Source organism: Scatophagus argus, chromosome 8 (genome assembly GCF_020382885.2).
Source record: "Scatophagus argus isolate fScaArg1 chromosome 8, fScaArg1.pri, whole genome shotgun sequence".
NCBI lineage: Eukaryota > Metazoa > Chordata > Actinopteri > Scatophagidae > Scatophagus > Scatophagus argus.
The window spans coordinates 7,358,234-7,384,421 of NC_058500.1; the positions used below are offsets into that span (position 1 = coordinate 7,358,234).

The following is a 26,188-nucleotide window of genomic DNA, read 5'->3' on the forward strand; positions in this document are numbered from 1 at the left end:
CAGATAACAGGTACAGGACTGATGCCATATGGGAGGACCATTTCCTCCTCTATTCACCTGTAGGAGTTGTTCATTTACCTGTTGGGGTTCTGGTACATGTCCCAGCCCTTTCCCTTGCAGCCGGTTCACTCATTTATCCCCGTGGACAAAATTATGAAGACGTGAGGAGGGGTTTGTAGAGGTCACACTGCAGGGCCGCAGGACTGGATGGGGCAAAAAGGTGCACCAGTCACTTCAGTCCAGATGTTTGTGCCAGAGCCAGTGAGGAGAGACCAAGGTAAATGAGAAGATCAGTCTCTGCTGCCTGGCCTATCTCCACGGCTTCTGTTGAGTCTAGAGGGCAGATCAAACACATACAGACTGTAGCATGACAAACAGGAAAAGCCAGGGCACAAATAGATCTGTGATGGTGTCATGACTGAAATTTAAGCAGTGAGTAGGTCAGGTGAGGCGCATCAAAATAGTAATGTGGATGTCTTATTGTGCCAATATTCATATTAATGAATAGGCCTGGTTCACTTTTAGCTCTTTTTAATACTTTGTCACACGTCCTGGATAACCAGACACGCTTGAGATTTCATCTCATGTCTGAAAATTTAGAAAGATTCATTGGAGAAGAAAAGGCTACTACCAGATTTACGGAGGAATGAGGGGGGGAGGGGGGTTGCATAGGACCCAAAATAGCTCAACGGCATTTTTTTTTTTAAAAGTTGAAACAACTGGCTCAATTTGACCCCGTGCAAAAACACAACCTCTGGTTCAAACACACAACTGCATTTTCAGTCAGTTGGGCTGAAGATAAAGACTCCTTGAAGCTCTGTTTATTATCACAGTCGTTTACAAAAGATGAGTAATAAATACAGATAAATGCCACTAGACAATAGGACACTGTCAAGACAAATATCAGGACAGTAACAGGAAACACAGCATGACAGGATGTGTGTGCCCTGCAGCACTAAACCAAAAGTTGTTAAGAAATTACTGGAAAATCATACTAACAATACTTCAGTTTTAGCATTATATAACTTATACATCACTGTTGTGCATGTAATTGTGTCAGTCTGGTGTTGCTGGCAGAAATTTTGTCAGAATCTTTAACATGTCAGTTGGTCTGACGTGACAGATAATGTACACAGTTTAAACGCAAGGTGTTTAACGTCAGCTCTTGTTAAAGGCACACCATCAACGTACAAAAGTGCGGCAGGTTTGTTTCATAGGTTTATGTCTGTTATACTGTGTTTTCAGGCATATGACAGTGCTTGCTATATTTCGCCACCGTATGTGTAATGTAAGAAATATCATGAAAGGCCATGTGGGATGGGCACATTTGGGTGCATGACATTAATTCATTCATGTATGGCAGATACTGCCCTTATTTAAATGGACTGGACAACACGATCCAAACACATTAAATACAGTTTTGTTGTGTTTCTGTTATCATGTATCTTTATTCAGCCAGGGTGCTACATTAGAAATTGTCTAAAATTTTGGGGTGTACTGAAAATGGGCATTTCTTAGATATTCACTGGTAAGTTTATGCAGGCCTGGTCACATTTTATGGTGTTTAAATCTCCCATATTGCTATAATAACTAGCATTTTTAGAAAAGTGGGTAGCATATTAATAACAATACTAGTATAGTAGTGCATTCATTTATTCTGACTGATTTGTTATAACGTACGCCTCAGCACTGCTACCAGCTGATCTTACCAGGCCTCCAGACGCCCTGAGCTCCACACAGTGCGGAGACACGGGAAAACGCAACGCAGCCGCCGCCTCCTCGACCGGCATTTTCACCGGAGAGGCACGTCGTGCTGTGGGAGCAAAAATAACATTTCCTCGCTCTATCTTGCCTGCATGCGCCTTCTCTGGCACGTATCAGTCCAAGCCGTATCCCTCCTCCCAGGCGGCGGATCGACAAGATTCAAGGAGACCCCCCCCCCCTTCCCTCTCTCTGACACACACACACACACACACACACCTCTCCTCTCCTCCCCTCCCACCTCCTCCTCCCCTCCACCTCCCCGGCTGCGTCCCTCACTCCTCTGCACAAGGTCGACCAGCTTGTACCCATTTGCAATGTGTTGCCAGTCGCTTGGTTGTGTGTTTGCATGGTGTTTGGCGGTACTGCTGCCCCCCCAACACGTACACACACACACACACACACACACACGAAAGGGGAGGGGAAGCAGATATGGGAAAGCGGCGGGGGAGTGAGGAGGGTGGGTGGGTGACTGACTATTCCTAGGGGACGTTTTCAACCGGACAGAGTCACAAACAGCGAGCATAAAGTCATTCATTGCGGGATTGTTCCAGTTAGACAAGTCCGAAGCATTTCATGCATCCGCGTATCTCTTCTCTCCCTCTCTGTGGCTCACTTGTCACCCAGATGATCCAGATGCGAAAATAGATCAAGCAATTAGGGGGAATCAAAGGTGTGCAACGCGCTGAATGGACATTCCTGCATTTTCTGCGGTCCTGTCTCCGTCATGTGCGGATGATACGTTTGCAATCCGGCGTATAAATGCCATGCACGGGCAGGCCGTGTGTGAGGGCCCGCATTCATACAGCGTAGGCTTCTTGTTACATAACACCATGGCCTATGTGACAACCATAGCGGGGACCATAAAACCATTCCGTTGGGTCCGGTAGTCCAAGTTAAGACACAAACACGCCTCTGTGCGCGATTTGTTTTAATGCAAATGTCCTTCAGCCTGCATCAAAGCAAGGACTGGTGTATTGACAAACACGGGTCTTGGGTAAATGAACAGCTATATACACGTTACTGCTGCTGCACATTCCTCAGCATCAGTCAGTGGAAGGAGGACTAGCAGGGGATAATACTCTAAAATCATTTACGCTCGCCACAGTGCGCAGAGTGTGCGCGCCAGTGTGGTTAAATTAAGTATGGTTTAAATAGAGCTGTTTAAGTTTGAAGTCATGTCATCAGAAATCATCATCGGATGCTGCCCCTGAACGCAGCCCATTAACACCCCTCAGGACTGTACGATGTAATCAGAATCATAAACGTGCTGTGATGCAGCTCATCCCTTTTTTCCCCCCCACACACAGAGATGTTGTTATTGGCCGCCAGTGGAAAACATGTACTGACCGTGTATCCTCTGCCACCACCACCACCACAGTGAGAGGAGGCCTTACAGCAACTGTCGCCAGCTATGTCATTCACTCCGCCAGAAATTGTGTGTTGACAGCGAAGCGGCAGAGGCGTCTGCGGTTCAATGCAACAGCGTTGGAGACGTTTATGTGACAGGGGCACATATATTATATATGTCGGCCTGCAGTGTGCAGCAGCAGCAGCAGCAGCAGTCACAGTCAGAAAGACGGACTCACCGTGATCATCTTCTGTTTCTGTTCCCCGACAGGACCGCAGCGGACAATCCGATTCGGTTTGGTTGACGGTCTGGGCGGCCAGGGTGGAGGACCATTTGTAGCCTAGCTGTCCAAGGATGGTCCGGTTAAATTGGTCACCCTGTGGTGGATCTCCTCCTGTCGTCTTCTCGCTCCACTCCCTTTCCTCTCCTCCCCCTGACCCTCTCGGCTCCAAGCACCGCTGTCAAGTCGATGGAATCACAAACACCGTACTTCCGGTTAATGATTTCAAGTTAAAAGCCTCGCACTCAGCAGGCGTGCATACTACAATGTAAAAGTACTCCTTTAAAACAAAGTTTTGCATTGAAACTTAAAGAAATAACAGAATGTAAAGATAGTTCACACGTTTGGCCATTACACATAAGGTTAAAGGCGACAGCCAATCAGCTGAGCACAAAGAACCCACTAAAACCTTGGGGAAAGCACAGAGAGCACAATCTGAAAACCAAAGTATAAACAGCATTTTTTGTCGATTTATAGAGGAGTTGAACCACTTCAGAAGTTTCATGTCTCTCCATTAAATACAGGTCTACAGTCAGTCGCCCATTAGCACAAAGAAACAGAAACAGCTAGCCAAAAATGGAAATGTAAAAACCTCAACTGGCCATTTGGGAATGAAGTTATTAATTTAATTATTGATCTTAGCTTATAATTAAAAAAAAATGCTGGATTAAAAATAAAAGATGATGAAATAATTGATGAAATTCGTTTTTATTTATTGGATTACACCCACTCACTCACACACACACACACACACACACACAGAAATGGAGAGTGAGAGGGAACATATCTGTGTATTTGGAATAAATGTTTTCCTGTCAGAGTTGAACAATGGACAGTTTTGTTTTCAGAAAGTTATTTATTATCCACAGCTAAACTCAGCCATACCATCTGAAAATCTTGCACCAGGACTATTCTGTATGTATCGAACGTTGTCAATTGCCGCTTAAGCTCTTTTACTTTGAAACTGCATTCCATCTACTTCCGCCATCATGCTATCCAACTTTGCGTAATTTGACGCAGCTCTCCTCAGCCCAGGCGCGCCGTTGCTCACACTACTCTCTCATTCCCACTTTTTGTAACTCGGCACTCCCTCTAGAGGTGAAGTCGTGTCCGCGACGAGCCCGGCCGGTCAAACAGCACCAGTTGTGAGCTCCAGCACACGTTTCATAAGGAAACACAACGATGTCCGCATCTGCAAGGTTAAGTCATCTAACGCCACCAGTCTTATTTACTGTGGAGAGTTCAGAGACTTTGTGAGGCCGACATTCAGCAGAGGTGATCAGGAAGTGGTTTGCAGTGGTGGAAAGTAATTGCATTTGTTCCAAGTACAATGTTGTGGTAATTCTGCATTAGTATTTAATATTTTTCATTTCCGCTACTTAATACTTCTACTCCAGTATATTTCAGAGAGAAATACTGCACTGTGTGTAGTTATGGCCATTTGAAACTTTCAGATGTCTTTGAGAGAAACTTCATTAAAAAACTGTTTGGGGCTCAGGGAGGTAAAAATATGAGATTTTCACAAGAGAAAGCTAAAAATTGACATAAAATATTTGCTGCAGAACTTTTTTCCTTTCTTTCTTCTCGTATTAATCATACCATGACCCCTCAGATTTATCTTGTGGTTCTTTGGAGGGGCCCAGCTCTTAAGTTAGGCACCACTAAATGTACCTAAATGTGTAAGTAGCTAAAGCTCCACCGTGACCAGCTCCAGCAGTAAAATACCGCTAACAAATTGATGCATCAGTATCAACAGTCTATGAAGGTCATATATAACAACACATCAGTCACAGGGGATATCTTTTTCCAGAATAAGTACTTTTATTATTATTTCTTAAAAGCCTGCATTTTCAAGTCTGGGCTCAGTGGCTCAGTATAGTCTATTTCTATAACTAGATCCACAATGAGTATGTTGATACAGTATCATGAGATGTTTAATTTTCCTTTTTAAAGTAATCTAAATAACACAAGTCTCAGTTATAGCAAATCCATCAGTACTGAGAAACCATAAAATTACAGTGAATTCTTGGTACTGAGCAAGGCTCAATGAAGGGCTTTGTTTTTAAGAAACGTCTACTGATTGACTATCAGTGTCGAAATCAGATTACCATGTTTGCAAAAGGTAACAGGTGATAAACCTCCTGCTGAAAACTGTGTTAAACAAACAAAAATGAATAGCTTACAATGGACAAGCACAACTTGCAAAAATGGATAATAGTCTATATTCTGTAAGCTATAAGTTGAACCCTCTGGCTCCCTGAATGTCACCTTGGTTTTTTAAATTAATTAATTCCAAATTTGTTTGAGGGTGTGCACCATTTCTGCACAAAATAAACAATGGCAAGTCTTGTGACGTTGCATTGTAGAAGAGCATTTTGTAAAAATCAGGTTTTAATTCCTTTTATTTTACTATAAATGGTACTCACAGGGTACATATTTCCAAATAAAACTGACATAGGGCTGCTTCCTGTACATATATTTAGAGAAAAAAGATTTGGCGTTGTTCATGCTACTGTGAAGGCTTCTGCTTTCACAATATTTGGTCCTCTGTGTCTGAATAGCAAAGTTACGAGACGTTAGAGGAAAACAGAAGCACTGCTGCTGACTTCATGAAGTTGACCTCAACAAAGCCTGGTTTCACTCCTCCACAAACACCTGTTGGGAATACACAACGCTGTCATTCCATTGGCAATGAGGAACAAAGGACAATCTAGTAAATGGATCCAAAAACTGCTCATTATATATTATATATTTATTTTATACATTATATATATATACATAATGAATAAATGGACAACAGGTGTGCAGGCAAGTGGCAGGCAAAAAAAAAAATAAATAAATAAAAACAATCAGGTGACCAACAGTGCAACCAAACTCACTGAGGGCATCTAGTGGACAGGTATGTCTCCTGTGGAGCCACAAAATTAAATCTGAGATATGCTTTTCCAGTTTGCATGCACAGCTGTTGCTTGGATATCTTTGTGTGGCTGCTTGTTGTACACTTGTATGTTACACATTTATGTTTGCTTTCAACTCCATTTGAAACCTGCTTCGGGAGTTTGTTTGCATATATCCATGGAGATGCCTAAATACAGGCTGGACTGTTCAGGGCCCTGCCAAGATGCTGGATCAAACAGGTGGGGTTGGCTACCCAGGAAGATGGCTAAAAGGTAGCCTGATCCCAGACCTCTGGCCTGATCCCAGACCTCTGGATCACTTCCCACACCTTTAGTGTGTCCAGTAATTCAGACAGCAAAAAAACAACAACATGAACTTAACAGAAGGAGGGACAACAGTGGCTGAACTTGGATCCAATATCAGGTTCACGGAACACAACTCAAATGTAGCTCAAGGCTTTTTTGTTTTCTTTCCAACTTTACACAGTTTACACAATCACAGATAAACAGCCAAGATCAAGAAAACAACTCAAAAACCTGCTGGTATATGAGGAATACCTGCAAAGGGTAGTCAGAAAATGCGTGCAATTCAATGCACAAGTTCAAGCACTTCAGGTTTAACAACAGACTATGAATATAATAGTTCAGTAGGGGTCAAGCAAATATAAACAGCTAAGCCTACTATTCAGCTGTTAATCCTCCAATTTTGTATTCACTGTGGTTATCTGTGAACGTAAGATGCTGCCTGGCCAACAGTTAGGTGACAAGACAATCGATGTAAATTAATTTGTTAAAACTGATACAGTAGATCTGATGCGTGTTTACCCCAGTTTAACAGTTAGCTTGCAAAGACAAACCGCTAGCATGAGTGAAACTAGTATACGCTGCTGACGCTAAACAGGCGGTTTAATGATTAGCTTAGCCAGTGGAGACGCTAGGCTCGAGTTCAGTTACTGCAGTAGCGCTTCAGCTGGGGTCTTTTTTGGTAGCTAACAAACAAATAACCGAGACTATTTTCCGCTGACAGAAGTTGGATTTTATTTATTTGCTCTTCTTTACAACCTCGCTGCTAAAGTTGGGAACAGATAAATTAAGACATTTTATTAGCATTTGGGGCAGCAGAACTCATCGTTGGGGGGCAGCCGTGGCCTAGAGGTTGGAGAAGCGGCTTGTGATTGGAGGGTCACCGGTTCGATTACCCCACCGGACGGCCAGGAAAAATTTGGGTGTGGTGGAGTCATTAATGCAAAAATGCTCCCCCCCTCCATTAGCCGGCTGATGTGCCCTTGAGCAAGGCACTTAACCTTCCAATATGCTACCTGGGCGCTTGATGCTGCCCACTGCTCCTGTGTGTGTTTCACTGCATGTAATTTGCTGGGTGTTGCGTGTGTGTTCAACTAAGGATGGGTCAAATGCAGAAGATGAATTCAGTGTGTGTATGTAAAAATATATATACTGTCAATAAAGCTGATTCTTCTTTTTCTTCTTGTATTGTAACGCTAACATGGACATTTAACTGCCTAGATCCAACAGACACAGAGCAACAGTGCCATCTTCTGGCCATCTGGTGTTGTACACGATGAATGTAAGTCCAAACTTCTGCCTGCTTTAAGCTCCAAGAATACATTAAAATGAATTATCTAGGTCTGTAGTTAGATATTTGATTTGCTAATTTTGTCTGGTGGTGTACAGTTACTTCACTGCTGCATGTTGCTGATGAAAATAAGGTTGTGATAAGAATGAGAAAAAAACATTAATTTTGGGCTGTAAGATCAATACAATAATGACTTGAGTCAGTGATCCTCAGTGGCATATTTTACAGCTGAAAAATACACCTGTCATTGCTCTCTGGCTTTTACTCTCTTGCTTCTAATCTGTCTTTAAATATATTTTTGGCATATCTTTGCTTGAGTTTGAGTTTCTTCTTACATTGTCGCACATATGGTGAAAGATTTTACCTAAGCAAACTAAGAAAATTGAACTTAGATACTTCAAAATCCCAAAAAATTAATGGATATATATTAATAAAATGTCTGCAGTACTCTTACTTTTTATATTTTATAATTTGCTACATTTTGGTGATAATTTATGTATCTTCACTAAAGTAAGTTTTTGAATGCAGGACTTTTAATTGTGGAACATTTTCACAGTGTGGTATTGGTACTTTTACTTAAGTAAAGGACCTGAATACTTACATTAGATACATCCCACTACTGAACACTTACGTTTGCCTACAACTACATTGTTTTACAAACAATTTGTCAAATGTTTCAATAAAAAAAAATGTACATAATGATAATTTAATTGTGTTTGTATGTCTGTGAATGTGTGTGCCTGTGTTACCAAAAATGCTCACCTTGATCTCCCCTATAAAATGAATTCAAAGATCCACTCTTTGAATATTCCCCATATAGCTGACAGTGGTTGCCTGCTCGAATCCAGATTTAACACACAAATATTGTGCCCAGATGACAAGAAACGCGGTGTTTATACGAAGCAACGAGCCAACTGAAGAACGAAGATTCAAACTGTATTCCTGAATCCCACTTTGAATCGATTTTTGGACCAGTTAAGCCACCGCGGACACCCCCGGCAGAGGCACACACTTAGTATGGACCTGAACGGTTTCTCGAGCGATGACGCTTCAGTCCTAACGGTTTATTTTAGCTCCGGTATTTTTCCTGCTCGCTTTAGCTACATTCCCCCCACCGACGTAACACACATTTTGTTTTTACCCGGGAGTATAAGCTAGCCGCCCCTCTCAGATGAGCTCGGATATCAGTCGCCTTTTCCTCAACATTTCCGCTCCAGCATACCTCTTCCCCGCTGTCTTTACTGCATATAGATGTAATTTGTGTCCCTTGTTTCCTCCAGTAACCCATGTCTGTGTGCATCCCGCCTCCCTGCGCTCTCAATAGATGGTGCAAGTCAAAATGTCCAAATCGCCCGTAGACCCACTGTCTGCTGTGGAAACAGGCTCCCAGTCGCACTATTTTCAGGTAAAACCCACACACTTTACTCTTTCGTCCACACATCTAACCTAACTACTGTCACCAACGAGTGCGGAGGAGAAATACGGTTAGCTTTACGTCTTTCTACTTGTTGTTCAATTTGAGGCGTCGCGGCAGCGTTTTGGCAGCGAGATACTTTTGGGTTTTTTTCTTCTTTTCCACCTCCGCCTTCAATGAAACTGCAGATTGATGCATGATCGGTGTTAAACCAGTGGGTGTGATCATGAAACAAGCACACATATGCTTATCATCAAACACACACACACACATAAAAGATCTCCATTTGGGATCCGGCCAATCATAGATTCTGCATCAGCGTTTTATTATCCATGCTAATTGCATTTCCCGGTATGCTTTATGTAAACTAATGTAGAGAGATCAATACCGTAGTTGGATCTGTTATTCTGAGCTGCATTGGTGTGCAGACCATGACTCTGACTCACCTGTAGCCTGAATCCACAGGGCCTGTCAGCACAGACACACACTGCAACATCCACGCTTTCTTATGAATGTTTTGTGTTACAAGAGGCCTGAAGAAATCGGTCTGCATCACACACACCAGTATGTGCAGCTACATTTGTTCAGTCCTCACATATATCCTGACATTGGCACCCTGTCGCTGCGCTGGTGCACAGCAGTTTTATAGCATTTCTTTGTTGTTAAAATTAGAAGGAAAAGCCTTTAAAATCATCCTAATCCAAGCTGGTTTGATGCCATATATTTATCTATATATCTGTCTATCTATCTATCTATGATTCTTTCCCCTTACCTGTTTGTGTCTCTTTCATCACAGTTGCACAGGAAGTTGCCTAAACGCAAGAGCCGCTTCAAACGCTCAGATGGCAGCACGTCCTCTGACACAACATCCAGCTTCATCAAGCGGCAGGTAAAAGACCTCAGTCATTTGTTGGCTTCACTTTCCTTATTTATGCCTCCTTTGTGGACTACTGCAGGGATGATGCCTTGCTGCACCACAATCTCAGGCCAAATGTCACACTGATTGTCAGTGTGAAGGGAGATCTGAATGCTTGTGTAAAATCTGGGAAAATTGTGCTTTAAAGTCTGAAAAAAGCTGTCAGTTTTATGTTTTTGTCAACAGAACAGCTGTCTCTGCATCGCTTTGGTAGCAGCTGCAGTAGTTATTTTTTTAGGTGTTATTGGTTGGGAGTCAATGTTTCTCTTCTGGCCTCACAGTAGTTACAGAAAGGCATTTGTTGTTCCAAGATGTGGACGTTTCTGCTGTGCATCTTTGTCCTCAGAGCTGTCTCCTGAGTTCCAGTTGTTGCTTTGCCCAGCAGAGGGCAGCAAAATGCTTCAAAGTGCTAATGTGTTACATCAAAACCCCAGCGCAGCCCACTTTTTTTTTTTTTTTTTTTTAATTAACGTTTTCAGGTCAAGCATGCACAGAGGACTTTGATGGAGATTTGGTGTTATTTAAGACAATCTCTAATTGGAAAAAAAAGCAAAAGAGATTTCTGAGCTTCAGATTCTCTAAAGTGCTTTTGTCACTTTGTCAGGTATTCCTTTGTCACTTTGATCAGCAGATTTGATGTGGTGTAGTCAAAACAGTTTACCTCCATGTGCTTGTTTCTGGCGTATTTGATCTGGGAGTTAAATCAGAGCTGGTTGTAGTTTCACGAACTGTCCAGCAGAGGGGAGAACTTGATCCCTGTACAGTCAGGTTGAGGGGAGTCATGAGGTTTCACAAAGCTCATCCCAAACCATTAGATGTGCAAAATAGACAATTTAACGGTGTCAACCTGGTCTTGGAAAAAGGAAAAAGGGATTTTTCTCTGTTTTCTGACATTTATAGACCAAACAATTAATCAGTTAATTATCAAAGTAACCAGCAGATTAGTAGATGAGATTAATTGAAACCCTTAAGTGTTACTCGACAAACAGTTTCACTTCTAAATTAAATATATATAAATTTTTCAAGCGCACCTTCAAACCTTCATCTTGGGCTCTGGGAACGTGTGATATATTTGGTAATTTTCTGACATTTCTCTACAGTGGAGAGTTTGTTGCAGCCCTTCAGCAACTGTTGATATGTTCAATATTCAACTCAATTTCTATTCAAAATAACGGAAGCTTTACAAAATAAATAAAAGCAAAACGATGATGACGCTTGTGTCCAACTGAAGCATATGAAATAAAGTAAAATAGTTACTGAAGTCCTCATGAAATAACATTTAAGCACCCCAGAAATCTGCTTTTGTTCAATGCAATTATTGATTTTTTTTTCAGCAGTATTATTTTCATTGATTAAGCTGCTGATTGTTTTCCTGATTAAAATGCCCATCACAACTTCTCAAAGCTCACGTTCTCGAATTGCTTGTTTGTTAGTCTGACCTATTTTCCGGAAACAAAAAATAAATGATGTATGATAGAAACAAGCAGCCAATCCTCATATTTGAGAAGCTGGAATGAATAAACATGAAGAAATGACTCAAAACAAGTGCCGGCTAACTTGCAATTGTTGCAGCACTGGTCAAAACGTAACTGAAAATAAAGACTGTGAAGCACCTCATTAAAACAAATAAAAACTCATACGGTTTTAAGGGATAGACGCATGATATTCCTTTCCTTTCAGAGAGTCATTTGTTGGACACCTGCAAACATTCAAAATACCTCCTGTTTCATGCAAAGCACCACTGGAGGGAGGGAATGTGGAGCAGTGTAACCGAGAGGAAAAGAAAGGGCTGAGCAGACATCTTCTTCGAGAGGGGGACATTAGTTATCCTGATCTGGGGGTGGGGGGGTGTTGGTGCTTAATGACGATCTCAAGATTTCCTGAGAATATTGCACGGTTTAAAATATTCATGATGCTCGTTTTGAAGGCCTCGAGCGATGTGATGTGTGGGTTCATTGTTCACACGAGCGCCTTTTGGTTTCGTTTCAATCATTACCTTCTCTCCGCACACACAACACCCCCCCTATAGGTGATATGACAAAGTGTTTAATGCAGAAGGAGTAAATTTCACAGCACAGATAGTTTCTTGTCTGTGAAAGGGGTGGGGTGTCTATGGAGGAGCAGTGGAGTATGACTCATTTCTGCAGCAGGATACAATAAGCTGTATTCTGCCATAAGTGTGGATATATGTGTTATATGTAGGACACGAGGCTTTGAAACAGGAGGAGAAATGTTGAGCTGCGTGTTTGCAGCAGCACTTTCTTCTCAGTTTCCCCCTCAACCTGTGCATGTCAAATAACTGAGAATGTGATGTAAATTTAGAGAGGTGGTTTGATCAAGTGACGCAAAGGCTGCGTTGGTTGTTGCCGTGTGTGTGTGTGTGTGTGTGTGTTGGAATGGGATGAGGTGGGGTTACAAGAGAAAAGAAGGTGTTGCTGGTGTCTGCTCCAGTGCAGGTCATCCCTGGTTAGGGGATGGGATACGGTACAGTCTGTCTGCATTTTACAGCATGTAGTGTATAGAGAGGGAGGGCCCGGCAACAGCAGCATCACCACATCAACAGAGTAAGTACAAACAACTTCGGACACAGTCAGCTCCTTCTTCTTCTTCTTCTTCTTCTTCTCCCTGTCTGAAACTCCTCCTGTCTCCCCGACATCTCTCTGTGGCATTTCCACCGTATTGTTGCCGTCCCCATATTGTCCTCCGTCTCTTTTCCTTTGTCTTCTTCCTTCGCCTCGCCTCCCATCTTCAACGGTGCTTTTGTCTTCCCTCACCTGCTTTACTTTTTGATTCCCGTCACCCCATGTGCACTCTTCGCGGTTCCTCGACGAGTCTTGTGATTGATCAGTTTAACATACAGTCCGCCTGATCTTGACTTTGATATTGATGTATCCACAGCGTGATTTATTGCTTTGTGTATCAGGGAGCGCTGTGCATGCGTAACTTGCTGACATTGAATTACGACCGCACAGTTAATCAAACACTTTTTGAAACTGGATATTTGGCCGCTGAATTTCCAAATCGCTGGAGCTTGCAATTTCTTTCTTTCTTTTTACTTTCTGTCTTTTTCTCTCTTTTTTTTTTGCTCTGGGGGAAAGGTGTTTCAGCCTCCTGAATAATATATTGTGCTTTTGTGCAGAATCTCCTTCCTGCATATAAAGCCAGAAAATTTTGATTTTAGCCTTAGCATGCATTTTAGTGTACATTATTTCATATATATAGTGTAGTTTTGTGTTTTTAATCAATTTATTAAACATCATGCATCCTAAATGTACCAGCCATTTTTTAAGTCAGGTAGTAGATTTTTCCATTTCTTTCTTCCATCCTGGTACCTTATCCTGAATGGAAGGCTCTACGGATGGCTATCAGCCTTTTGGTCCAAAACTTTTTGATCCAGACTGAGATATCTCAACGACTGTTGGATGAATTTCCGTTAAATTTACTGCAAACGTTCAAGATCCCAAGAGGATGAATTGTAATAATGTTGATGATGCTGTAGTTCATTTGATACCATCATCAGGACCAGTACTTTGGTCTCACGATGAACGTGATGAACCTGATAAACATCAGCATGTTATCATAGTCATTGTAAAGACGTTTCCAGCTTTACCAGACTCGGTTTTGATGTTGTTCAATTATTCAGACATCAGTATGAACTGATTCTGTCCCTGACTGGACAAAGTCTTTGCTGGTTGTTGTTCAAACTGAGCAGTACCTGCCCACCGTTCTTAACATGTCACACTCCTCTTGAACTGTGCAGCAGAAAATGTCTCTGAGGATGTCTCGGTGTTGATGCTCATTAGTGTGCCAGTGTGTGTGTTTGTATAGTGTGTGAACTTTTTTTTCAAATAATCCGGAAACTGTCTAGAAAGTCACACTGCAGGCACTGCAACATAGAGGATTTTAAACAGAATTCTGCTGCATGACGGTCTAAAGTTTCACACTGAGATCAAACTGAGCGACTGACAGCATGACAACCTAGATCTGTCCCTGGCAATCAAAGGAAAAACGGCAAATATTGTTTTGTTCAGTTAGGTTAAAGTTCTCTTTGATTCTCCAATAAATATTTTTTTGATAACAAAAATTGGCGGTTCTTACATTCAGTAAAGTTTCTAAGTACAGTCTGTGTTGAGAAACACACCCTGATAAAGTCACTGTGCACTAATGCTCAGCATCAAATGACACATTTAGAGACAAGCTGATGAGCATAGTGGAGCATTTAGCAGCTAAAGAGATGCATAATTTTCTCAGGAGTTGGTAGAGGGCAAAATCAAATCAGAGCTTAAAGTAGAATAAATATTGGACTTCTTGACTTTGATTCCACAGGTGAACACAAATATGAAATGGCAGCGTAAATCTGTCAGCTGGATGGGTAAATAAACAACTGTCTGCTTGTTAACACATTCAACCTGTTAACTTTATAAAGTGATAATATGCTAAATGTGTTGTGTTTACGGTGAGCTGTGCTGCCTCCAAGTGGCTCAACAATCAGTTAATGCAGATTTAACAACATCAGAAAACCTACAACTTAAGAACGTGGCCGATGGTGAAGCCATCTCTAAACATGTAACTACAAGAGAATGAGAATACATTTCAGTGTCAAATCATGGTAAAATGAATGCTGAAATTCCCTGCTGTTCTGTCCCTGGACTGTAGGTTGACTTGGCCCCTTTTGAGGACTGGACTAGCTGGATGACACAATTCCTTGTTGGCCCCTCCCTGTGGATTTGGGGCCATCAGTGTTGCAGTGTGTAAAGAGTAATCACAGAAACGGAATAGGAAGGAACCGAGTTAAATTTAGCCCCCACAGACAGGGACATTAGCAGCAAAAGACATCCTCAGACTAGACAATAAAGACGCGCTGCATTGCAGCTTAGCTCCACCTGCAAAATGCATTGAATTTTGTTCAGTTGTATTAATGGTAAGATTATTATTTTTTAGACAGGTAGCCAGGACAGGGAGTGTCCAGCAGAGGTCCATAGCTTCATGTCCAAACATTAATAATGAATAGCAATCACAGCTTAGGCAGCTCTCTGTGTTCTAACATCATTTAACAGCTCCCTGACATAACGCCTTTCCCGTGCGCCCACCAACATATTTATTCCACTTTCATGTCTGTGTGTGTTTGAGTGCATTCCCAGTGAAGACAGGGAAGCCGTTACAGTAAGAAAATTCAGATTCATGTCTTTATCAGGCTCTAGCGCTGTCCTCCTAATCAGCCAGGTACGCAACTCTCTTTGACCGTCTCTATCTGTGTGTCTCTGTCTCTCGTGGTCACGGTCCTTTTGCTACCCCCCCCCCCCCTCCCTCCCTCCCGCCGTGTTTCCCCGTGTTTGAGGATGGATATCTAGGTCTCACTGCACTCCTTCATGGCATTTTATTATGTTCTAATCTCATCTTCCCCTCGAGATAGCCTCGCTTTTATCTCGTCGTATAAATCGTTTATACCGCTCTGGTCTCTCCAGCCATCCTTCACTCACTCTCCGTCCTCGTAAACATCCTTCTCTTTTCAGTATATCTTGTCAACGATATTCACCCCCCCCCCCACCCCCCTTCTCTGTATCTCATTCTATCTATCCCGTTCTTCCTCACCCCCCTTTTCTCTCTCGGTGCTGCTCTGGCGCTGGTGCAGTGTTGCCTTGCAGAGCTTGTGAGTGCTAGATATCAGATCTGGTTATCTAACATAGAGACATACACAAAAAAAATAAAGGAGGAGAGGTGTTCGCTCGCCGTCTCTCTGGGACTCGGTGGTATTGTAGATATACATTTATTTTGGATTATGTATATGCATTCTGAAGGGCAGGGAAAGCAAAGGTGGTGGATGTTTTTCATGTCTGGGGACTTTTTTTTGTATTTTGAGCCTGAATTTCTTTTTGTTGTGCTGTTGCTAATTGGTCCTCCAGAGGATTCATTTGTATATGTTGGCAAGATGGATGACCAGGGCTAAGTCACTGCACTCTGGGAGAGGAAAACCAACGTGAAAACTGTATTATGCACTGTTTGTTTTTTGTTTGTTTGTTTCTTTACATGTGGTTTTGTTTGCAAGAACATGAGTGATTGTTTCAGTGTATATGACTGTGATGACGGACACTGGAGTTACGTGCGAGAGATTTTATGTGAATGTTTTTTTGTCTGTCTAATTTGTCACTTCTTCTGTTCTTTTTATCTTTTGTTTGTCTCGTGTGTCTCTCCCCCCCCCCCCCCTCTCTCTCTCTTTCTCTCTCTCTCTCTCTCTCTCTCTCTCCCTTTCTCTCTCTCTCTCTCTTGCCTGAGTTGGATTTGTTTTCGCTGCAGCATTTTCTTTCCTGACAGATTCAGGACTGAGTTCCTACAGAGGAGCCAAGTAGATACCAAATATAGGAGAGTTCACAGATAAACACTGATACGTACACACACTCACTCACACACACACATGCACGCGCGCACACGCACAGTCTAAAAACTGCATCTAGAGCACTACTTCATATTCTTCACCTTTTACATGTTTCTCTCTTTGGAAATCTCATGGCTGCTAACCGTTATTTTCATGACCAGCTACAGTATATGGACATTTGAGAGAATAGTCGCAGGAATTGGCTTACAGTTTCAAATAAAAGCCAGAAGCAAGCGTCAAACGATTTTCACCATTTCACTTTGCGTAAAATGTCTGTTTGTGTGTTTTATCTGTTGCAGCTTAATGTACTATCCGTCCCTGGGATATGTACTTAAACTGTATACAATGAAACATGATAGCCAGTGTATATTTTGCTAATGAGGGGATGTCCATGGAGAATAAACAGTGGAATAAAGGATGTATATGTGCTGCACTGTGGGGGATGATGGAATGGATTGGGGCCAAGCAGGAGAGAAGAGGAAGCAGTTGCCTTCTTTGTGCTATATTTGGTCTACCAGAATATGGCTGGTGTGGGAGAGCAAAGCATTGTGTTGTGGATACACACAGGGCTCACACATGAGTGTGTTCATGAATACGGACACATATTTGCATGCACACCTGCACACAAAGTCTGAGGAACAGAAAAACAGATCAAAGCAGTACCTTGAAAGTATGAAGTGAAACAGCAGATCTACCTTTCTAACCTCATAGCGATGTGCCTCGATAATCTCGGCATGACTAGATGATCTGAATGTATGGTATGAAATTATTCATTCCAATAGCACAAGTTATATCCCCACCATGTTCACCTCCGCCTATCTCCTGACAGGGGTCAGCTGATTCGTACACCAGTAGACCGTCGGATTCAGACCTGTCAGCAGAGGAGGACCGCGAGGCGTATCGGCGTGAAGCCGAGCGCCAGGCACAACTGCAGCTCGACAGAGCTAAGGTACGTCGTATAGCAGTTCATGCTACTACATACAGTTTTCTAAGTCAAAGTTTGTAAAGGTGAAGTCATCAGATCCTACAAAAGCTGAAAGTAATTGCATTTTCTTCCCTCGATATTCTATTTAAATGTGCCTGGCTCAGCAGCGCGTGCCAAAGTTTTTATTAAGGGCTGAATCCTCCGAGTTTTCCTGTCACAAAACCTAAAGTGGGCCGAGCAGTCGGAGGCACATGACGAAGCTGCAGGTTGGCTAGTTTGTGTGTAAATAGGCCGACACAGTTGGCACAGCCCAGGTTTTCATGCCTCCGCACCGGCTGAAAGCATTAAGTTTGCAGGTTGTCCCTCCGTCCAGCACATCTATCCAATTCCTGTAAACACGAGATCCTGGTAACGCTTTCAGGGAATTTCTTTAAAATTGGCACAAACATCCACTTGGACTCAAGGCTGAACTGATTAGATTTTGGTGGTCAAAGATCGCTGTGACCTTACGTGCCTTCCATTGTCGACCACACCTAGAAGTAACTTCATTACATCCGACACAATATACATACATTTACAAACTGCGTGTGAAGAATCAATGTTTGTATCCTCTGTGGGGTAACATCCATATATGAAGATTTGTAGTCCACCACAAGCTCATTGCTTTTGCTGATATTGAGTTTCCCATGTGATGAAGCTCTCCGTCACTCCACTGTTCTCCTTTTGTAAAAATAGTTACGAAGTGAGGACAACAAGTTTCTCACTGTACTCATACATGACAATCTAATGATATTTAGTTAATGATATATGGCGATCTTTTTATTCTTATTTATTATTGTTACAGTCCAAACCTGTCGCGTTTGCAGTAAAGACAAATGTGAGTTACTGTGGAGCTCTGGATGAGGACTGTCCCGTCCAAGGAGCTGCAGTCAATTTCGATGCCAAAGACTTCCTGCACATCAAAGAAGTGAGTGGTTATTTGTTGTTTATGATAGTGAACCCCGACCATGATAATAACACAAGACAGACATATGTTGTTGTACCGAACTTAACAGAAGTACAATAATGACTGGTGGATCGGTCGGCTAGTAAAAGAAGGAGCAGACATCACCTTCATCCCCAGCCCTCTACGACTGGAGGCAATGAGACTCAAACAAGAGCAGAAACAAAGGTCAGTGGACTGTGAAGAGTATCAAGCTTCCCTGAGGACTCGTCTCTACAATATAAGTTTTCATCATTTTGTGTTGCTGTTTTTGCAGAAAAACAGGGGGTAACTCCTCTAGTTTAGGGGACATGGTGACTGGTAGTTGGAGGACCACGCCGCCATCTGCAGGTGAATGTAAGTACTACAAACCTTTCTCTTATTTTTTTTTTATTTCCTGGAACAAAATCCAACTTTGCCCTCTGCTGTCTTCTATCTCATTTCCTCTCATTTGATTGTTATTTTCCTTTTTTCACAAGCCAAACAGAAGCAAAAACAGGTAGGTTTTTGCGCTTTATGATGATGCAGCACGTGCTCGTAATACATAAGTTTAGACTTTTAACTTTAAGGGACATTATCGAGAAATGTGCTTGAAAATTCTTTAAGAAACGGCATTAAATGTTCATTTTATGTAATTTAATTATTTAATTGTTTCCTACTTGGTTAATCCACCCATCAGTTTTCATCCTGCTTGTCTTGGTCCTGTTCAAATGAATTAATTAATTGTATGCTTCTATACTACTATAACTAAGCTGAAAATTACTGACAAAAATGTGATGTACATGTCATTAAACTCGTATACTTAAATGTACGTACATAAATAAAGGCATTATTGCCCCTACTGGTATTCCATAATTCTTTGAGTGTGAAAAAGGTATTAATGCTACGTGATATAAATGAATTAGTAATTATGCCCTCAGTTTGGTGAACACCACAGAAACCCCGTTGTGTTGTGTGTTTTGGTTTTTCATAACTAACAATCCCAGCGGCCTTCATTTCTCACCCACGCTCTCCCTGTTCCTCATCCCTCTCCCCCGGTTGTCCCCTGTGTCCTGCAGGAACACGTCCCTCCCTACGACGTGGTGCCCTCCATGAGGCCGGTGGTCCTCGTGGGACCATCGCTGAAGGGCTATGAGGTCAGACTCTCCCCGTTTCACCTCCAGCACACACAGAAAAAGACTTTTTCGTCATTAAATTTGTTTGCGTGTGTGTTTAAGTTCACAAGGAATTTAACTCCGGTTTCTAGTTGTTCTCAATGTGGTTAGACGTAGTGTACTGTTTATGTAGAACATCAAAACTTAACACGTTTAATTTATTAAGAATATGACTGTGGCGTGATATTTTAAAACTTTGTGTCAAAATTTTATTATATCATCATACCTTAGTAGCAACGTCTGATGGAGCCCAAGGCCTGGAAGAAAGGCAAATAGATGGAGTATTGTTGATGCTGAGCGTTAGATGTTACTTGTACCTGTTGGAGTAGTTTACTGTTTACTGTTTCTGGATTACATTTTACAGTTTACTGTGTTACATTTCCATGCATTTTTTTCCCCACTACATTTATTTAATTACACGATCTGCTTAGATTGACCTTTAACAGGTAAGTTTGTGTCCTGTCTGTTTAAACAAGTCTGTTTTCTTCTTTCTTTCTTTCATCTCATACTTTCTCCAGGTGACAGATATGATGCAGAAAGCTCTTTTTGACTTCCTAAAACACAGATTTGAGGGAAGGTCAGTAAAATTACAGAAAAACTTATGTAAATTTGGAAAGTTGGGATTTTACTAAGTCTGGTTTGACTGCATTTTTTTTTCCTCTCTGTACTCGTGACTGTTGGCAGAATCTCAATCACCCGTGTAACTGCCGACCTGTCTTTAGCCAAGAGATCCGTCCTCAACAAAAGGCCCATAATGGAGAGATCCAACACTCGCTCCAGCCTAGGTGACCATGCTAATATCAGCAGGAAAAACAATCTTTTGATACAAAGATGGAATGAGTTTAAACTTTAAACAAAATCTAATGTGTCTACAGCGGAGGTTCAGAGTGAGATTGAGAGGATATTTGAGCTCGCCAAAACCCTGCAGCTGGTGATTTTGGACGCGGACACCATCAACCATCCTGCACAGCTAGCCAAAACGTCCCTCGCACCCATCATCGTCTACGTTAAAGTTTCCTCACCAAAGGTATAATAGCTGACCTCAGTCACGAAAGTTGGATTCAGACTGCTTCATCAGCCCTGACCTTCATCTTTACCTTTTTCAGGTGCTCCAGAGGCTTATCAAATCCAGGGGGAAGTCTCAGAGCAAGCACCTGAATGTTCAGATGATGGCTGCAGACAAACTCTCTCAGTGCCCCCCTGTGAGTGGATGGATTTCTTTCCGCTGCTAGAATGTTTGGTCATCTTATATGAACAAGTCACATTTAAAAGTGGAGAAGAGGAAGAAAAGTGTGCAGTCCACACTTAAATATCTCTCTCTATATATAACATATATAACAACTTACATGCCTTTAAATTATATTCATGTGTGCATGGTGCCCAGAAGATGAAGCCTTTTGACTTTTGTGATCCCTTGACTTTTCCTTTAGTGCTGCCATTTCATAACTTTGATCCCCTTAACTTTACATCCAGCGCCATCATCAGGACAAAATTTGTTCAGTGCTTGTCTACAGCATATGACCAAATATCTGCGAAACTAATGACATTTCCATTAGCCTTAGCTACACGTTATTAGCTACCACCATATCAGTGTTAGCATGCTAACATTAACATGCTAATATTCTACATACTGGATCCTGAATAGAGACTCTGACACTCACTACCCCTCAGCCCTCGTGTTTGAACCTTTGTGTATATATATATGTATGTGTGTGTGTGTGTGTGTGTGTGTGTGTGTGTGCGCATAACTTTAATCTTTCCAGTCAAACTTAATTTTGTCAGATGAAGGTGAAATGATGGAATTCCACGGGACCCTTGATGTTTCACTTTCTTTTTGTTCACTCGTAGGATATGTTTGATGTCATTTTGGATGAGAACCAGCTGGAAGATGCATGTGAGCATTTGGCTGAATACCTGGAGGTCTACTGGCGTGCTACTCACCTTCCCGGCAACACCCCCCTTAACCCCTTACTGGAGCAGAGTCTGATGACCCCACCCTCTGCCATCTCTAGCCTACAGGTGAGTTTTGTTTTTGTCTGTTTTTAAAGCAGGAGAGCGTGACAATACTGTTTTAATGCTGTTTTAAGACTCTTAAGTAGGGATGCTGTTTTGAACATCTTGTATGTTGTCCCTGTCCTTACCAACTCTTCATCTCAGATTGTCACTCCTTTGTTTTTATTTTGATTGTCTCCAGTTGTCTTGTCTGTCCTCTCACACATCCATGCTTAACATTTTTGCAGTTTTCTGAAACACAGGAATTAATTGAATGATCGCTTACAAAATGGGGTGAGTAGTAGGGTTTATATACAAATATATATATTTGCACTCTCAACCCCAACAATCCCCTGAGACGGTGAATGAACAGCACTTTGTTAATTCAGGTCTCGCCATAGAAAAGGTGCCGTCTTTTTCCCTCACTGCATCCTGCCTCCTTTCCTTTAGTTGACGGTCTCAGGTGAATCACAGCTCCACAAGCATTCTGGGAGAAAATTCACAAAGCAGTTTCAGTTCAATACCATAATTGAAAACATTTGTGTTTAAAAATTTCTATGAAATGTCAAAACTTGGCTATTCTTTCCTATTTTCAATCGGCATTGATCCTTTTCCAAGCATGCTTTGTGAATGGTGACCTGTTTCACTGGCATTACTTTTGTTGGGTGTCTGTAGTATTAATCTGTACATACACAGACAAAACACTGTAAACACTTTGATTAAAAGGATTTTGAAGAGACTTTACCAACACTGCTGCCCCTCTGCACAGCAATTATTAACACCTTCAAAAGTTTTAGAAATGTTTTACTTTTAAAAAGTAAGAGTAGTCGTGCACATCTGCAAAGCCTTTTTGGGATTGATGCTCTTTACAAAAAAAAAATAAAAATAAAATACAATTTCGATACAAGAGCACACTGGAATCATAGTTAGATTTTATGGGCCATTTTTTAAAATATTGCTTATTAAATTAAAGAAATCCCTTCTTAAAGTGATTCCAGTGTGAGAGATGGCAATCGATGAACAGCTGAAGCCTCACATTAGCTTCACTTGAACTTTGAATCACATTTTTACACAAATTCGAGGACTGTAGATTTATTCTCATTTGTAGGAAAAGATGTGTTGGTGGTTTTGAGGAACAATTGCAATAGCCTGTAGCACATTCAGTGCACACACTGTTTTAGTGTCCATTTTCCTTCAAAGTCTTTCTTGATATAGTGTTTGCATTATTTTGTCAAGCCTCTGTGTTTGCTGTCCATGACAAACTGTTGCTCAAAAGTAAAGTTACCAGAAGCTACTTTGAGATATTGTCCAGGTTCCAGACTCTTTCTTTCATTTTTCCTCCTCCATGGCTATTCCAACTCTCCGGAACCAGAACAAAAACCAGCCGCAGCCTCGTGAGGTGGTGGGCTTGGATGGTGAGGAGGAGGAGGAGGAGGAGGAGGAGGCAGGCGAGGAGGCCCACTCCCCCTTGGAGCAGGACAGTCTTATGCCATCTGACGAAGCCAGCGACTCTCTGTCTCGTGGTCGGAGGGGGAGTCCGTGCCACAGGGCGGGTGAGGAGGATGACGAGGAGGAAGAAGAAGAAGAAGAGGAGGAGGAAGAAGAGGAGGATGAGTATGCCTCACCCTGCCATGCTCGTACATACAGGGACATGTACCCCCCTCACCGTGGGCACACAGGTAGTGCCCACAGTGCCAACGGGCACGAGTCACAGGACAGGTTGCTCCAACGCGAAGCTCAGCAGGGTCACAACCAGAGGAACAATCGTCAGCGCAGCCGCCCCTGGCCCCGAGACACCTACTGAGGAACGAGGGGGGGGGGCCCCTCCCCCGGCCTCCAGATCAGCACCGAGATCACCCCGAGTCCTCCGACCGTCATAGCTTCCCAAACAAAAGGTTGCCCCAAAATCAGCTCCAGACTTTAATCGGAAACTAACAGAAACAGATGTCCAGTTTATTAAGCAGACAAAATGTTTATTTTTAAAGTATTTCCAGTTGCACACTTCCAGATTCCCAGTTTATCTAAACCAAGGGGATGTAATGACTTCTCCACATTCAGATAAAAGTCAACAGGGCTACTAACCTTTGCAGCAGAAAGGTTTCAGGCTACCAGCTGTACGCAAACTCAAACTTTAGCTGCTTTGCCGAAGGTTTCTCTATTGTAGGATGTCTCATATACTGGCCTTAAAATTCCTAAGACTTTTAAACTATCTTTACTATTGCATGTATGAGTATAATTATTTTAAGACTATTTGCACATTAATGTCAGAACAGGAACTGAATGATCTTTACGGATAAACTAATGTAGGAATGTCTACTGTTGAATCCATTTATGGGAAATAGGAATGCATTTGATTACAATGTATATACTGAATGGGCATCCTGGTTTTGTTTCATTGCTACTATATTTGTTTGATTTTGTTAATATGAACTTGTTTGTTGTTTCAGAGAAATGTTGCCATTCATGTGTTCAGTCATTTTGTACTCTGAAGACGGTGAATTGCAGGAGGGAAACATGCAGGGTCAATAAGACTGAGTCTGAATGGTCACAATGTAAGTAAGCAGTATGAAACTGCAGTACAGCGTCAGTGTCACAGTACAGTGCAGTAAGTAAGTTCTGGGCATCGCTTGTCTTTGCTGTTGCACAATCACTCTCTTTAACACCTCTAGAAATCTTAAAACAGGCACAGAGAATGTAAACACAACTGAGAAACGGAATGTTATCTTTTAAAGGACGAATGATTTGCCAAACTGCTTGTTTACATCAAATCATCCACATATGTCAAGCACACGCTGCACCGCCGCAGCTCCTCTTCAGATCCAGGCTTCAGAGAATGTAAGCTTGCATGCCTTTTGCACCTCCAAGCACCACCCGGTGTCTCCGACCCAACCGATCGCCCTGTAATTCGATTGTAGCACGTTACTGATTGTAGCATCCACGGTTTCTAACACCCCTCTCACCCCTCGTACGTCTTTGCCAAACATTGGTTTGTGTACTGCAGTTTTACAGTCGATTAGGTTTTTACCAAGGCAGATCCTCAGGTGTAAAGTTCTACACAGTCATCGTGCTCAAATTCATGTTCCAGATGTCGTGCTCCTGAAGGACTCGTAGCACCCATGACACGATGTTATTCTGTTCCTGCACCATTATTAGTCCATGAGCCGATGATGAGTTGGGACGTGATGCTGACGAGCAGCGACCTGCTTCTGTTCACGCACTGTGTCGATACCGTTAACAGCCGGCTTTAGGAATTACTGGTTTACTGCTTCCATGTCTCACAGGTATCTCTCTATCTAGTGTTCTGTATATTTTGAAGAGAAAAAAAAAATCAGCATGATTGGGAAAAAAAAAGAAGAAAAAAAAAATCTATGCAAGTGTTGCATGAAAATCTGTTTCCTTTTACAGTTAAGTATTTTAGTAATGCATTGATTTTGATCCTCCTTGTTGTCTTGTAGTGATAGTCTTGTCCTTGGGGCTACTCACTCCTCACATGATTACTAAAAATCAGAATGCATCAGTTTATTTATCCACAAACCTTAATATTGGGGACATTTTTCTCCACATTAGCTTGACTCTGGTTGACGCACTTTCAAAAGTCTCTCACTAAAAATTGTCCCTTTCCCAGATCAGGCCTACAATTTTTGTTTAATTTGTGACAAAAGGGAATGAGTGAATTATTAAAGCCCCGCATGTCTTAGTTGACAAAGTAGCTATTTTCATTATATTTTGGCAGAGTACGTTTTTCAAAGCGGACCAATTTAGCAACTGATAAAGCAGTTGAGGTTTTTCAATTTATGAAGCACAATTTTTACAAGGGTTATGATTTAGTTTTACTCTGTCTTATTCTGTATGCAATACTAGCCTAACATTGAAAAACTTTCAACGCCTTAGACCATCTGGACTTCCTCTTTTGTGTGAGTAGAAAAAAAAAAATTGCACTACTTTTTTTTGGGGATGGTTGCTTTGTAATGCAATAACTGCACTAAATATAACCGTGTATCCACCAGACTACCACAGCGTGCTAGCGTGATCCAACACGCCTCTTCCCTCTATTTATCAAAAGAGACAGCAAGTGTGTAAAAAGTGAGACATTTCCTGCCTGATGCTGTATAGAATGCTTTCTATTTGAAAATAGATTTACAATGCTAAGTAAAATATGACTTAAACAAAAATAAACATGACATTTTATGTACTTTTAACTGTTTTGTGTCCTTTTTGTGTCAGCCTTTAACACACAATTATAAACTCGCCCTGAACTAAATCCTAATCACTTCGAGTTTGTGGTTTGCAGCGAAAAACAACTCTTGGATGGATTGCTGTAACATTTGATACAGACATTTATGCTCGCTTCTAGGATTAATTTTGATAACATTTGCAATCCTTTTTCAAGTTTTCATCTAGTGTCAAGTTCAGGTTTGTCAAATAATAATGTCATTATTGTTAAAGCAGGAATTTAATAACGAAATTTCTGCTACATTAATGACTTTCCCGTCAACCTCAGCTGCAGCTTGTGTGTTACGCTAACTAGCAAATGTCAGCATACCAAACA

General features: G+C 41.8%; 2 protein-coding genes across 5 annotated transcripts in view; one reads left to right on the top strand and one right to left on the bottom strand.

Annotated features, from left to right (window-relative positions):
* Positions 1 to 3,614, bottom strand: part of LOC124063315 (adenylate cyclase type 6-like) — a 32,424-nt gene extending 28,810 nt beyond the window's left edge. Inside the window, exons 1-2 of one of the 2 annotated variants that reach the window (XM_046396838.1) lie at positions 3,351 to 3,614; positions 79 to 333 (exon numbers count right to left, since the gene is read on the bottom strand). In XM_046396838.1, the coding sequence (XP_046252794.1) occupies positions 79 to 98 (20 nt within the window). In that variant the 5' untranslated portion in view covers positions 99 to 333; positions 3,351 to 3,614. Of the gene's footprint in view, positions 1 to 78; positions 334 to 1,709; positions 1,913 to 3,350 lie in introns of those variants that run through there. The other variant, XM_046396839.1, reaches the window with a different exon arrangement.
* A 5,334-nt stretch (positions 3,615 to 8,948) lies between these two features.
* On the top strand, positions 8,949 to 25,838 carry LOC124063131 (voltage-dependent L-type calcium channel subunit beta-4-like). 3 transcript variants are annotated; one of them, XR_006844061.1, is made up of 15 exons: positions 8,949 to 9,288; positions 10,094 to 10,186; positions 17,416 to 17,535; positions 18,356 to 18,478; positions 18,567 to 18,682; positions 18,771 to 18,850; positions 18,973 to 18,992; positions 19,552 to 19,629; positions 20,166 to 20,224; positions 20,332 to 20,432; positions 20,523 to 20,674; positions 20,754 to 20,849; positions 21,496 to 21,666; positions 23,012 to 23,534; positions 24,087 to 25,838. XR_006844061.1 is itself a non-coding variant. In XM_046396469.1 (14 exons), the coding sequence occupies exons 1-14, from the start codon at positions 9,208 to 9,210 to the stop codon at positions 23,441 to 23,443; spliced, it is 1,722 nt and encodes a 573-aa protein (XP_046252425.1). In that variant the 5' UTR covers positions 8,949 to 9,207; the 3' UTR covers positions 23,444 to 25,838. The 3 variants fall into 3 exon arrangements, 2 of the variants coding, with proteins under 2 accessions (XP_046252425.1, XP_046252426.1); XM_046396469.1 differs by having other exon boundaries at positions 23,012 to 25,838; XM_046396470.1 differs by lacking the exons at positions 23,012 to 23,534; positions 24,087 to 25,838 and adding an exon at positions 21,888 to 21,933 and having other exon boundaries at positions 8,951 to 9,288.
* Positions 25,839 to 26,188: the final 350 nt, after the last annotated feature.

What these genes read in the sequence shown, in the direction of transcription:
- LOC124063131 (XM_046396469.1), top strand. Translation starts at nt 9,208, where the DNA reads ATGGTGCAAGTCAAAATGTCCAAATCGCCCGTAGACCCACTGTCTGCT. An exon ending in CCAGCTTCATCAAGCGGCAG is followed by an intron (nt 10,187 to 17,415) that starts GTAAAAGACCTC and finishes ATCTCCTGACAG; the next exon opens with GGGTCAGCTGATTCGTACAC. An exon ending in GCCGCCATCTGCAGGTGAAT is followed by an intron (nt 18,851 to 18,972) that starts GTAAGTACTACA and finishes TTTTTTCACAAG; the next exon opens with CCAAACAGAAGCAAAAACAG.